Below are 13,764 nucleotides of genomic sequence, written 5' to 3' on the forward strand. Positions count from 1 at the left end.
TGAGGTGTTCTTGAAGTCTGTAGATCTTCAGGCTATTTTAGAGGACAGTTCAGAGGAAGCATGTTTCTGAGATTCTGGAGTCGTGTGAGGCCAACCTGGGTGAACCAGGCAGATTTTTACAGCTATTGACAACAATAGACCAGATATTAATTCCATTTTTTAAATTTTTGAGTTGAATTTGACTATCCCCCACCTCTTTAAGAAAGTCCAGGTATGCACACATTTTGAGAGAAGTAATTTCTCCTCATTTTTCATACAATCATACAATCCCTACAGTGTGGAAGGTGGCCATTCTGCCTATCAAATATACACTGACCCTCCAAAGAGCATCCCACCAGAAACCCCTCGACCCTGTCCCCATAACCCTGCATTTCTCCTGGCCAATACAAATCTTGGGACTGTGGTAGGGAACCAGAGCACTCGGAGGAAACCCAGGCATCTGTTCGAAGTCTGCTATCCCTTACCCTAAAACGTTGTGCTTGAGCTCCTGGATTAGTTGTTAAGTTCTGACCAGCCAAGAAGAGAGTTATTTAATTTTAACGAAGTGCGGAGAAAACTCTTTTCATTTTTTTTTCTCCACAGGAATTAACACAGGTTCCTATTATGCAGTTTCAACGCTTCTGAACAAGATGGTGCTGACACATTACCCAGTATGTACCCTGTCCTCTCATGGGCTTTTTCTTACTCAGATAGTGGCTCAATGCCAGGAGGAATCGTAACTATAATTAAAGAGTATTTTTCAACCTCATATGCCAAATATCCAGTGCAGGCGTTCAGGTGGTTGTGAAGCAGGGTCCTGAGGCTCACTCATCCTACAATCTGGTCATTTCTGTCAGTGGAGGGTACTGGCAGGTGAACTGAGTGCCTTTGGATTGGGAAAATAGTGAGGGAAATGAGTTGATCATAAACTCCAGAGTGTGAGCTCCCTTTCATTAAAGCAATGATTTGGAATACAATAAAGACTACATGAAGATTATTGGCATAAACTGCTTGTAGTTCTGTCTTGGAAATGATATCCCGTCACACACAATATAACCAGAAACGTTTGAATCCGAGATAGTGGGGGATGGAGAAATAAAAAACTAACAGAAAACCCAGATCCCAGCTGGGTCCTGACATGGGATTTTCTGCCCATTCAGCAGTGAACTATGAGACTATCCTGAAGGCTCTCAAATACGAGTTGCTTATTGCATAAATGGGATTCTTTTGCAGATTTTATATTTAATAGTTGTTACACAATGTCATTCTTCATTTTAAAATAGTGTTCCTCAATACGCAAAATCAATCTTGAATGGGATCAGTATTTTGAGATTTCCTATTATTTACTGAAACTGTTGCAGTGGTAAACTGCCCACATGGGGAAAACGGCTGCTCCTTCATGAATGTCACTGGCAAGCTGGACAGTTCGAAGGCTGGGCAATACCTGCTGGTCTTGTCAGTGAAGCACACGTCCCAAACAAGGAAAGACCATACGACCAGAAGATACATTAGTGCCATTCGGCCATTCAGCCCATTGAGTCTGCTCTGCCATTTAACCGTGATTGATATGTTTCTCAATCCCATTCTCTTGCCTTCTCCCTGTAATCCTTGGTCCCCTAACTAATCAAGAACCTATCTATTTCTGTCTTAAATACACTCAGTGACTTGGCCTTCACAGTCCTCTGAAGCAATGAGTTCCACAGAGTTATCATCCTCTGGCTGAAGAAATTCCTCCTTATCTCAATTCTAAAGCATCATCCCTCCACCCTGAGACTATACCCTTCGGTTCTAGTTGTTCCTGCTAGTGTAAACATCTTCTCCATGTCCACTCTATCCAGACCTCTCAGTATTCTGTAAGCTTCAATCAGATCACCCCTCATCCTTATTAACTCCATCTAGTACATATCCAGAGTCCTCAAATACACCTCATATGACAAACCCTTCAACTCCAGGATCATTCTTGCAAACCCCTTCTGGACACCTCCCAATGTCAGCACATTCTTCCTTAGATATGGGGCCCAAAACTGCTCCCAATATTCCACATGCAGTCTGACCAGAGCCTTCTACTGCTTAACTGTACATCTTGCTCTCTTGTATTCCAGCTCTCTTGAAATGAATGCTCACATGACATTGCCTTCCTTACAGCCAACTGAACCTGCATGTTAAGCTGAAGAGAATCCTGAACTAGGACTCTCAAGTGCCTTTGTGCTTTAGATTTCCAAAGCTTTTCTTCATTTAGAAAACAGTCTATGCCTCTATTCTGGCTACCATTCTCACATTTTCCCACATTGTAATCCATCTGCCACTTCTTTACCCACTCTTCTTGCGTGTCCAAATCCTTTTGCAGCTTCCCTGCTTCGTCAACACTAACTGTCCCTCTGTGTTATCTCTGTGTCATCTGCAAACCCAGCAACAATCCCCTCAATACCTTCACCTGTAACAAGTAACGTGGAGAGTCGTGGACACAACACTGACCCCTGCCGAACTCCACTAGTCACTGGTTGTCACCCTGAAAAAGATCCTTCTATCCCTACTGTCTGCCTCTTGCCAGTTGGCCAATCCTCTATCTGTGCCAGTACCTTGCTCCTAACACCTTCAACTCTTATCTTATTTAGCAGCCTCCTGTGTAGCACCTTATCAAAGGCCTTCTGGAAATCCAGTTAGATCATGTCCATTAGCTCTCCTTTGCCTAACTTGGTTGTTACGTCCTCAAAGAATTCTAACAGATTTGTCAGGCATGATGTCCCATCTTTCTTTCGAGCACATGCGTACATTAGCACGCCCTGGAAACACGCTTCTTTTCCATCATCGGTTGACAGCAGTTCGATTGTTAACACATCAAGAATCATGCCTCAGCCATTGCTTTGTTTCTTCTTTTACAAGTCATTTTGTAAAATTTCAGTAGAGTTTTAATATTACATTTCACTATCTTTGGAAACTGGGTGGTTTTTGTGGAATTGTGTTTGAATTTGGTCAGTCAAGTTTCTATTCCCTCAGTTGTTGTAGTGGACTGATTCCAAGAAATCAGTTTGAATATCAGTCCTTTGGACAACCATCCCTGGGAGCTGTGAATAATGCCTGAAGTCATCCACGTTCAAAGGCTTTGGTGTTTATGAAGGTGAAAGTCATGGATAAGACTGAGAATTTTCAGAAATTCTGTCAAGTATCACCTGAACCTCCAGCTGGGTTCTGGGCTGACAGTAAATGGAGTTTAGATCAGAGTGGTGCTGGAAAAGCACAGCAGGCTGCTATCACACCATTCCAGCTTTAAGCAAAGACCTTGTCTATCAGAAAAGGTCACAGCTGTTCCAGTGCAATTTCACTATGAAACTGGCAATTGCTCAATGAGATTGAAATTGTCCAGAAGTGTCCTCCCACATGACACAATATAAATCAAAACTGGTCTATTACTGTCTTTCAGTCTCTTTCAGATTATCATTAAACCGACGAAAGGTTCATCAACATGGACCTCAAATAACACCCATTCACTAATAATGAGTAACCACCATGGAAACTATTCACAGCCAATGAACTAGGTTTCAAAGTCTAGTCAGTGTTGTAATGTTGGAATAACCCCACCTAATTCGGGCACAGCAAACTCTCAAAAACAACAATGAGATTATAACTAGATGATCTGTTTTGGCATATTGCTTTAAGTATAATACCATTCTTTCTGTTTTGACTCTTTACGCCCACCTACAAGGATCTCACCCTGAGGGTGGCACATGCTCTCGTGAAACCCTCAAGTGTTCATAAATTTTCAAACTTTGAATCCAGAAAGTGCTAATTTTGAGCCAGTACTAACCTTTTCTATAACCTTGATGGATATCAAATCACCTGGTATTTAAGGATGTAACCAGATTAATTAGCTTCTGTAAATAAGCAATGTCTTCATTGGATTGCCCCAAATATATATATTATTCTAGAGACCCAAATCATGACCACACTAAGTTAAGTACATGCTCCTAACTAGAAACATAAATTAATGCAGTGTTGGTGGTGAATGATATATCTTGGTGTGTTGAGAACAGGAAGAACTACTGCCAACTGAGACAAGGACCACAGTGAGGGGTTTGTATGTTCTGGCAGATTCTCAGTGATGTTCCCTCTGTTTGGATCAGTGGTCTGTCAGCTTTCCAGTTTGGGTTGCACTGGACTTCGATAAACCTCTCGTCATAACCATTGAAAATATATTTTGTTTAGTAATAACTACAAAGTCATGTGGTTAAAGGCAAAAGCCTTCAGCTGCATTGCCACTTCTGCTATCAATAACTGTGCTGTACTGATAGAGTGAAACTGGACTCTGTGATGCACTGCGGGTCAGCCAATAGTCAGTTCTGATCTTTTAATGATAAATGAGGATTCATGTAGTTCTTCTGCCTTTGAATACAATGGAACAAGAACGGGGTGTTTAACAAAGCAGACCTTATCCTGCTAGTACTTTGGTTCCCAAAGAAACTCACGCTGCAGATTGTCCTGGTGACTGATCCCAAATAAATGATTCTGTACTTTGCACATTCCTTTACCACGTAATCACCAGGGGCTTATGTTGGAATCGTTCTTCACTCTGTAGTTAATGTTAACCTCTAGCTGGTTATTTTAGGTCTCAGTTTTTGTCTACTGTAAAGTTCACCCTGACCTATCTATTTAAGCTCCATTGAAGAACACCACACTTCCATTCCAACCCTGATTACCATTTTGATCTGATCAATCAATTGCATTGTCACTCTCAATACTTTTGTCCTTCCTGACATCTTCCAGATAACATGACTCAGAAAGTAGTGATTCTTTGGAATTTCTGTCACAGAGGCCTGTGCTAGCTCAATCATTGATAAAGTTCAAAACAGAAATTGATAGGTTTTATAAGAGTAATGACATTACTAACCGTAATCTAAAATGGTGACACAGCCTGCATGGGCTGAATGGCCTGTTCCCATTCCTGTCAGCTGTAACTTGACCTGTACTAATTGGTGAATGGTTATTTCAACTATTGCTGAACCACACTGCGATGGTGTTAGCATCTGTTACAAACAGCATACCAAACACATTAGTTCTCTTTTTTTTTGGTGATGGGAAGTGGATGCTTTCTGACTTTGTGAGCCGAGTATTACTTTGATCTTGCAACTTCAATTAATTTTGATTTGCAACAGGAAATTCATAAGCAAAATTGTTGAGGCAAAAACAATCCAGCAAGTCCCAGTTATTCCCACCGAAATCTGGTCAGGGCCATGTGCTACTCAGACTGTCACTTCTGAATGGTATTATCTCTCGACCTTTAGTCCAGAGACTCTGGGGACCTGGGTTCAAATCCTGCCACAGCAAACAGTGGAATTTAAATTTAATGACAATCTGAGATTAAGACCATAAGGCAGAGGAGTGTAAGCAAGGCCATTCGGCCCATTGAGTCCACTCTGCTATTTAATCATGGCTGATGTGCATTTCAGTTCCACTTACCCATAATCTCCCTGTAGCCCTTAATTCCTTGTGAGATCAAGAACTTAGCAATCTCTGCCTTGAAGACACCCAGTGTCCCAGCCTCCCCTGCGCTCCGTGGCAATGAATTCCACAGGCCCACCACTCTCTGGCTGAAGAAATGTCTCCTCATTTCCATTCTAAATTGACCCTCTCTAGTTTTAAGACTGTGCCCACAGGTCCTAGACTCCCCACGTAACAAAAACAACCTCCCATTTTACACTCTTTCTCAGCCATGCATTATCTTGTAAATATTAGGATTCTAATGATGACCGTGAAACTGTTGTCATCTGTCAGAAACCTGCCTGTAACTCCAGATCCACAGCAATGTGGTTAACTCTGAACTGCCCTCTGGGCAAGTAGGGATGGACAGTAAATGCTGGCCTAGCTTTTTGAATCTCCTGCCAAAAGACATCGAGGTATCATTTTGAGCAAGAGCTCAGGATGTGTCTCAAGAGGCCAGCAACACTGCTCGGCAGTGCTTACCACCTGGCTGCGTGCGGTGTGTGCGCGTTTGCCTGGCATTGAGAGGCAAAAGGATTTTAAAGTTGAGTATCTCCCTTATCCATCAGTCCTGGTGTTTGGCAGATTGTGGTGCTATATGTGATGTTGTATGCAGTATTAATATCTGTAAACAGAGTATTCTGATTATTAGAAGTAATACAAAAATATATTTTTGACTTTTGAAAATGTATATGATTAAGAATATCATATATATCTGCAATAGCAAGTCAGTCGAAGGTATGTATGACGTTTCAAAGTTGCTCTGTACACTTGGAAATGTGTAACTATCTTAATTAACATCTATGTAAATGTTTCATTACAGTTTCAGCTCTTCTGTTGCGTATTCCACGGTTTATGGAAAAAGTAGAATGCCTGTTAAAGATAATTTATTTTATGTATTTTTTGAATGGGTCTGCAGGGCAAACTCTTGTGTCCTTAGCTTTGGTGATCAATTTTCTTTTCTCCATGAGCTTTCCATCAACCCTAGCTGTTCAATGTAGAAAACAGAACTGATTGTGCAGCACTCTTAGACATGTTGATGTATCTGTGTGCTGTGCTGTGAAATGAAAGGATTGTAGCTTGCACCTATGTTTTCCCATTAATTTCTCCATCTTGATTGTTCAATCCAGAGGAGATACAGAGTGGATACAAGGTGCTTCCCTATACGGATGGAAGGAAATCCAAGGGCGAGTCCTGGCCTTTCGTGCACCTTTTGCCAGCTGCTTGCAAAGCAGTACTGGTAGGTGCTGCAGCCTCTTGTTACACACTGTCATAGCCAGAGATTTGGCACACATAGAATCCTGTAAAAGAAATGTAACTTCATTATTTTCATTGAATTGATGTGACTACAATTTGTACTGCAAACTCCTGAGTGCCTATTTGGGACATCCATATATTGTACAAAATGATAGTGTCATCTTACTCAGCAAACAGATTCTTACAGCGGATGCCGGGTAGCTGGAGTACAGTACTACTGTGTTGGTTTCTACAGACGCACAACGCAGCTGGAAGAGTGCTGGTAGGAAGTGATGCAATGGTTCATTAAATTCACATTCATTTTAAATGATAACATTTATAAGGGGCTAGTTACTCAATCCAGAATGAATCACAAACTCAACTGTCCACATGAAGCAGAGTTTGCTTAAATGTTCTGTCAACGATAGTATAGGGTTTAATACAAGGCAGAGTGCTCTTAACCGCATTTTAAAGGGGCTATAAGTTTTTTATTAAAATATGTTCTGATGCGAGTAAATTATAATTCTTCATCCTAGTTCACTTTGGTATACCACAGGAGTAGGTCCATGTCACACTAGGGAAAATATGAGGACAGCATTTTTACTGTGTGAGATATCCTCACAATCTTCCCTTTCCATTTCTGAGCAAATAGCTCTTTGCCTCAATGACAGTTCCTTGCACTTTATTGATTTTTGTTTAAAACTCAAAATTAATCAAAAGAATAATTTAGAGCAATTTTACGGTCCAAGCTGTAAAATATATAAATTCAGACTCTAAGGCATTCTAATCAACAGAACAATTATTCAGTTCCTCATTTCACTTGAAATACAGTCTGCTCATACACAGCCCTCGAACCTAGTGATGGGTGATGAGAGGATTCTGATCTTAACCTGAAACATGGGATTATTTGGATTTGCAGCCACTGTTGGACATAATCCCAGTAGGTCTCAATCTGGAAATGCCAATGTAGTGGTATATTAGTGATATGGTCAATCCAAAAGCCCAGGGTAATGGATAGGGACATGGGTTCCAATCCCACCTTGATGACATCTAAAGCCAGTAAAATCAGGAAATAAAAGCCAGTCTAGTGGAGCTCTAGTTTCTGATTGTTGTATATTCCCATTTGGATCACCAAGTCCTTGAAGGAAGGAAATCTATTGTCCTTACCCGGTCTGGTCAAGCGGTGACTCCAGACAAACAGCAATGTGGTTGACTCTCAATTGCCCTCTGAAGTGACCTCAAGAGATCCACCCAGTTTCAGGTTGGTAAAGGTGGCCTATGGGTTACTCTCCTTCATCGGGAGAGGCAATGAATATAAGAGCAGTGACATAATGCTGGATGTATATTAGATACTGGTTGGAGTATTGCATACAGTTCTGCTCACCACATTACATGAAGGATATAGTTTCTCTGGGGAGAATACAGAGGACATTTACAAGAATGTTGCCAGGTTTTGAAAATGGCAACTATGAGGAAAAATTGGGTAGGCTAGAGTTATTTTGCTTAGAAATAGAGGAGTGTGAGATGTGATTTAATCAAGGAGTACAAAATAATGAGGGGCTTGCACACCTTGCAGAGGGATGATTTGCTTCCCCTAGTGGAGAGACCAATTACTGGGAGATACAGGTTTAAGGTGATAGGAAGTAGGATTAGAGAAAAAAATGTTTCATCCGCAATGTGGATAATATTTGGAATTCACTGGCAAGTTTGGTCATTGATTTACGAATCCTAAACTCATTTAAAAGGAAGCTGGATCAAAGGCACCTGTGAGGGTATGAATCAGGTACTGGTGACTGGGATTAAAATGGGCAGCTCATTTAGGGATGAGGAGCAAATACTGACCTTGCTCGCACCACCCTTATCCCATTGCAAGTACAAACAAATATGTCAGTGCTGAGCATGTTCCCAGTGAGCCTCCCAGTTTAAGGTAGAAGATGGAGTGATGCATCTGTTAAAGGCCTCCCTTTAAAGGCAAAGTATTATTTTGATCTGGAGCATAACGAAGCAGCACTGCTGAGCCAACAGTACTTTCACATCTATTCAAGTGGGAAGTCTAATGTGACTGACACAGAAATGTCTTGGCGAGGTTTGTCTAGCTCAGGTTGATTGCTGCTGAGCATCTTTCCTCTGGGAATGTGGCCCCTTCACTGAATTATTTGCCCTGTCATTGGCTGCCCTCAAGCCAGAGGTGTGTTGTCTTCTTGAACAGTTACCAGTGGGTTTCATATGAAAATGGTGTGATTTCAGGTCACTTCAGAGAACAATTAAACACCAGCTGAGTAAGGACAGCAGGATTCCTTCCTTAAACACACTGGTGAACCCATTGGAATTTTATGACAATACACCAGCACGAGGAAGTTACTAACCCCAGTTTTTCATAGTGGGAATTCAAGTCTTGTAACTACCATAGTGGATTTTGAACTCAATTTTCTAGATTACTATCCCAAATCTCTGGATTGCCCGTCTATTAACATAACCACACTGATTCTACATATCACCAGAAGTGGTCAACAACAGATCTGAGCTTCTGTTAGAGGGCAGTAGTCTGTACAAGTCGACATGACAAAGGTGCCAGACTTAATGATGCCACTCAGTTGTCTAATGATGATAATGCCTGTTTCCTTCAGGAGATATATCTGAGTCTGCCTGAAAATCAGGAAAAGCAATAATATTTCACAACAAGCTAGTGTCTTTTTGTATGGACTTGAAATCTCGAAAAAATACTTTCCATGTTTCTCCAGTATCATCTGTCATTGATCCCTTTCTGAGAGATACTTGTTTATTTGCCCATAACTGAGTTATTTAACCCAGTGAGAAAATTGAGGAACCCATTATAATGTTATTAGTTTTAAAACTGTCTTCAGTGCTTTTCCCTAGTTATTACATGTATTTATTTTTGTGCTGTATCCCAATGTTTTTATTTAAAAATGAAGAAGATTTGTGTGTTTATTTCTGTGCTGTGTCCTGATTGTTTTCTTAGCAGTAAGTGATCACAATATTTTAATGGAATGGAGAATACAGGGTCTGTGCAACTTGCCAGCTGTAGGAGGTATTCTTCAGGCATTCCTGGGCAAGTGAAACTGTTCAGTTTGATCAGCCTAAGAGACCTGGAACTGAACAGTGTTGTTTATCTGCGTAAAGATCCAATTTTAGCATAGTACATTGATACAGGGCACAACAGACACAATGGGCCAAATGGCCATCTTCTGTTGAGTAAGATTCAATGTACAGAAAGCCTACTCACAATAAACAGAGATCGGTACCTCTATGCTTTCTTATTTAAAGAGTAAAACGCTTGAGTGTACTTTCTCTTGCGTTGGGCTTTTCACACATACTGTCCCTGTTGAGAGGTGGAATGGGCACCTGCTCCTCATCCTCATTCTCAAATTTGGCAGTTGGGATGATCATGACTGGAGTCTGTGATAACTGTTCACAAAGTTTTCTTCCTTTTTTGTGAGCAGGGATTAGATTCTGCTGCTGCCTGTCCATGAATAGATAGCTGAAATTGATAGTTTGCACTATGTCAGTGTGTTGCATTCTGTTTCACCACAACATTGTCACATTGAATTTTACTTTGCCCAGTTGGCCAACCTCAGTCTCATCGATGTAAATCTATACCATAAACCTGTCCACTTGCTTGTCCAGTTGCCAGTTAAGGACATGGAACCATCTCATTGGTCATTTAGGGACGATGATCTGGGTTTGAAGTAAGGGCTTGTGTAATGGACTAGGAAAGGTTGTAAATACTTTGCTGGCCTGTTTTGTATTTCTCTATTTATTGACTTGATTGAGTCCTTACTTGTGCAGTTTGAGCTTGAGGCATTTGTGACTGGTTATAAACTTTGTGGTTTTATTTGTATTTTGGAAGTATTTTGAATCTGCCCTCTTAGCAAGCCACAAGAACAAAGGTACGAAATGTGAGTCGATTCCTCCCTAACCTAACTGTTTAAATGTTGATGGTATGAACCATTGGGAAGAATTTTATGATTCTCTGGCTACAGATTTTAACACGGTGCTATTAAGATGTAGCATGTTTTGTCTGCACTCTACCTTCCTGTCCTGGGCCTATCTCCCAAATGAAGGGTGAGGGATACATTGGCAACCCATCCAGCCCTGGGCTAATTGAGGTCCTTAAGTTCCCGGTTCCCTCATCCTGTTCCATTGCTATTTTAGCTGCAGCTCGGGGAGGCCTGTCAGTTTTAGCTCAGAGAATGTGGTGCTGGAAAAGCAGATCAGGTCAGGCAGCATCTGAGGAGCAGGACATTCGACATTTCGGGCATAAACCCTTCATCAGGAATGCCTATGCCCGAAACATCGATTCTCCTGCTCCTCGATGCTGCCTGACCTGCTGTGCTTTTCTAGCACCACACTCTTGACTCTGATCTCCAGCATCTGCAAGTCCTCACTTTCTCCCTGTCAGTTTTAGCTGCCTAGGCTAGGACTATGGAAGTGGGCCTTTTGCATATCAGAGGCCCCCCTCGTCCAGAAATATCCGTCTTCCAGGATTACTTCCCAAATGGGGATGGAGGTCTCACCTTGAGCCCACTGAATGGTAAATGGCTGCGGGAATGAACAAGAATGAGTTCAACACTTGTTGGGTAACAGAGCAGGTAACATCACAGCCAAAAAATCCTGGTATTAGGAAATTTCCAGGCAACTGTCCTAGTTGTTACATCAGATAATGTACTCTCTTCAAGATGCTAATCCACTTTTGCCTTGAAGAGATCTAACCTAGTATATTAGAATCTGAAGAAATCAGCTATCAGCAACAAGGATTACTGACGACAGAAATAATCCAGAAATCTAATGGTCTTATTTTTAAATGCACCCTGTTTAATAGAAAGCTGATTTTAGATTCAGTGTTGATGATCTGCAGTATGAGTACAAGTGCAGACCAGAGAAGAATGGTACCACTGTCAACTTTGGGGAACCAGCTGATGATTTTCTGCTTTCTCTCAGGGTGAAGAACTGAATGCTGGGAGGATTGGGCTCACTATTGTGGTTGCTGGAATGGTGGGTTCCATTATCTGCGGAATCTGGTTGGACAAAACCCGAACATACAAGTAAGAGCTAACTTCAAACTGCTGCCAAAATTGGCCACTGACTTCCCTTTCTCAAAACTATTTCTCGATGTTCTAGGTACTGTAGTTTAGCAGAGGGAAAAGAAAATCTTATGTGACTACTTAACTGATATTACAAACATGCACAGTGATAATGAATCCACCATGATTCATCCAATCTTATGTGGAAAAGTCCAAATCCCCTTTGTCAGTTCATACAGAGTATTCTGACTGCAGGTATAAGAAGCAGGAGATTGACGTTGTAATATCATGAAGGAATGATTGAAGCTGGAGTTTAATTCTGGGAGGGTTATCACTGAATTGTCAACTGTTTTCAACTGAGTTTGCTTCAGATTGTCCAGAGTTGTTGTTGTATAATAGCGAAGTACTTCCCAAGGGTAGGGTTATTTGTACCTTTCATCAACAGCTCATTTCCTGTCTCTTGCTCAGTTTGTATGAAGAACCCCCAATTCATGGAAGAAAATACATGGCAACCAGTGAGACTAATTTGTAGCAATTCTTCCCTCGGTTGTTGAATACTATTTGATTATTTTACAGCATTATGGATAATCTAAGGTGGCACTTTGTCAAGCTGGTACTATCTGTCTTTTTTTTCTTGTGGAGACAGATTCATTTTATGAATTTTTGTTTGAATTATTGCTTGTTTTTATCTGGCTGTCTGGAATTTTGAAATTGTTAACAGTTGACCAGTGTAACTAGCTTATTACAACTTGTTAAGATTGTGTGCTTTTAAACTATTTTATTTGCTGTTCAAAATTGAAAACCAATGAAGATGGGAAAAATCTGGCTGAACTAAAGATTAAAGCAGTCATGTAGCAATTCCCAACATGTTCCTTGTCACGCGATGTCCGTGACAGGTCCTGTTTATGGTATGAAAAGTGTCCCTGTTACTCTCAAACTCTTCCCACTCCCATCACTTTCTTAACATCTACCTGCAAAGCCTTCTGGCTCCCTGGGGGAAGAGGAACTCTCTCTTCTTGAGTATCTCCTGCACCAAGACTTCTAGTATCACCTCAGAGAACCATGGGACGTACTCTCTAGCTCTTTGAGCCACTTTTTCAAGGTTGGTCCTGCTCATTAACTCTTCTCTCACCTCTTCAGCACTGGGCTGCATGCTACAGTCAGATAAATTTGCAGGCAGCATTACGTTTGCATGTTGAGTGCAGCATCATGATTAGATAAAGGCTAATTGCTCTCTGCAGTCCCCATGCTAATTTCTGAGGAAACTGAAATGTTAGCCCTGCTATCCTGGACAAGTGAGAATTGTTTAGATTTAAGTCATTGTGCCACCTGTTTTATTATGAAGTGATTTAATGTCCTCATTATAAAAGCTGTGGTCATTGAGAATCCTTTCACAAACCTTTGTAGCTGTATGTGTCAAAGCTGCTTTTGTGCATAAGGGGCTACATATGGTTTGCTTTCTATTGGTTGTACAAATAATTGTGAAGTCTAGAATGTTCAACTTTTGAATGAAGTAATTTGTAATCTGAGGATATACACTGCTGATCTGTATTGTGTGCATTTTGTTTCCAACCCTGTTTGTCTCTTTGCTGCACTTGGGAAGAAATGTGTTCCAAACAACCTCTCCAATTTAACTGCAAATAACGTGTAAGTATCTGAAACCCTTCTGAAGGTTGGAGTTATAACCTGGAATCCATTTGTTATTTTGGCTTGTGTCTGGAAAAGAAAATAATTAACTGTCTGTAAATTCAGAAACCTGTTCACTGATACTCAGCTGCCTGCCATATTCTGATCGGCATTTCTTTACTCCCTCATCACCAGAACTCCTTCAGTTTTCTATTGGTAAATTTAGCAACCTAGAGCATAGGGGGTCACTGAGCTTTTCAACAGCTTGTTTGTCCGTGTCCATTCTCATCTCTCAGCAGAAAAGGAGAAATAAAGAATGTCTTGCATTTAAGTACAGAGGAACCTCGATTATCTGAAGGACACAGGCGGGGAGTATTTTGTTCGATTAATTGAATGGTGGATAATA

The 13,764-nt window shown here is 41.0% G+C and overlaps 1 protein-coding gene across 1 annotated transcript in view; it reads left to right on the forward strand.

Annotated features, from left to right (window-relative positions):
* LOC132818453 (heme transporter FLVCR2-like) overlaps nt 1-13,764 on the forward strand; it is a 176,910-nt gene that overhangs the window by 49,100 nt on the left and 114,046 nt on the right. The window contains exons 4-5 of the mRNA XM_060829537.1: nt 583-650; nt 11,650-11,753. Of these exons, the coding sequence (XP_060685520.1) occupies nt 583-650; nt 11,650-11,753 (172 nt within the window). The remainder of the gene's footprint in view (nt 1-582; nt 651-11,649; nt 11,754-13,764) is intronic.

Source organism: Hemiscyllium ocellatum, chromosome 8 (genome assembly GCF_020745735.1).
Source record: "Hemiscyllium ocellatum isolate sHemOce1 chromosome 8, sHemOce1.pat.X.cur, whole genome shotgun sequence".
Lineage (NCBI taxonomy): Eukaryota > Metazoa > Chordata > Chondrichthyes > Orectolobiformes > Hemiscylliidae > Hemiscyllium > Hemiscyllium ocellatum.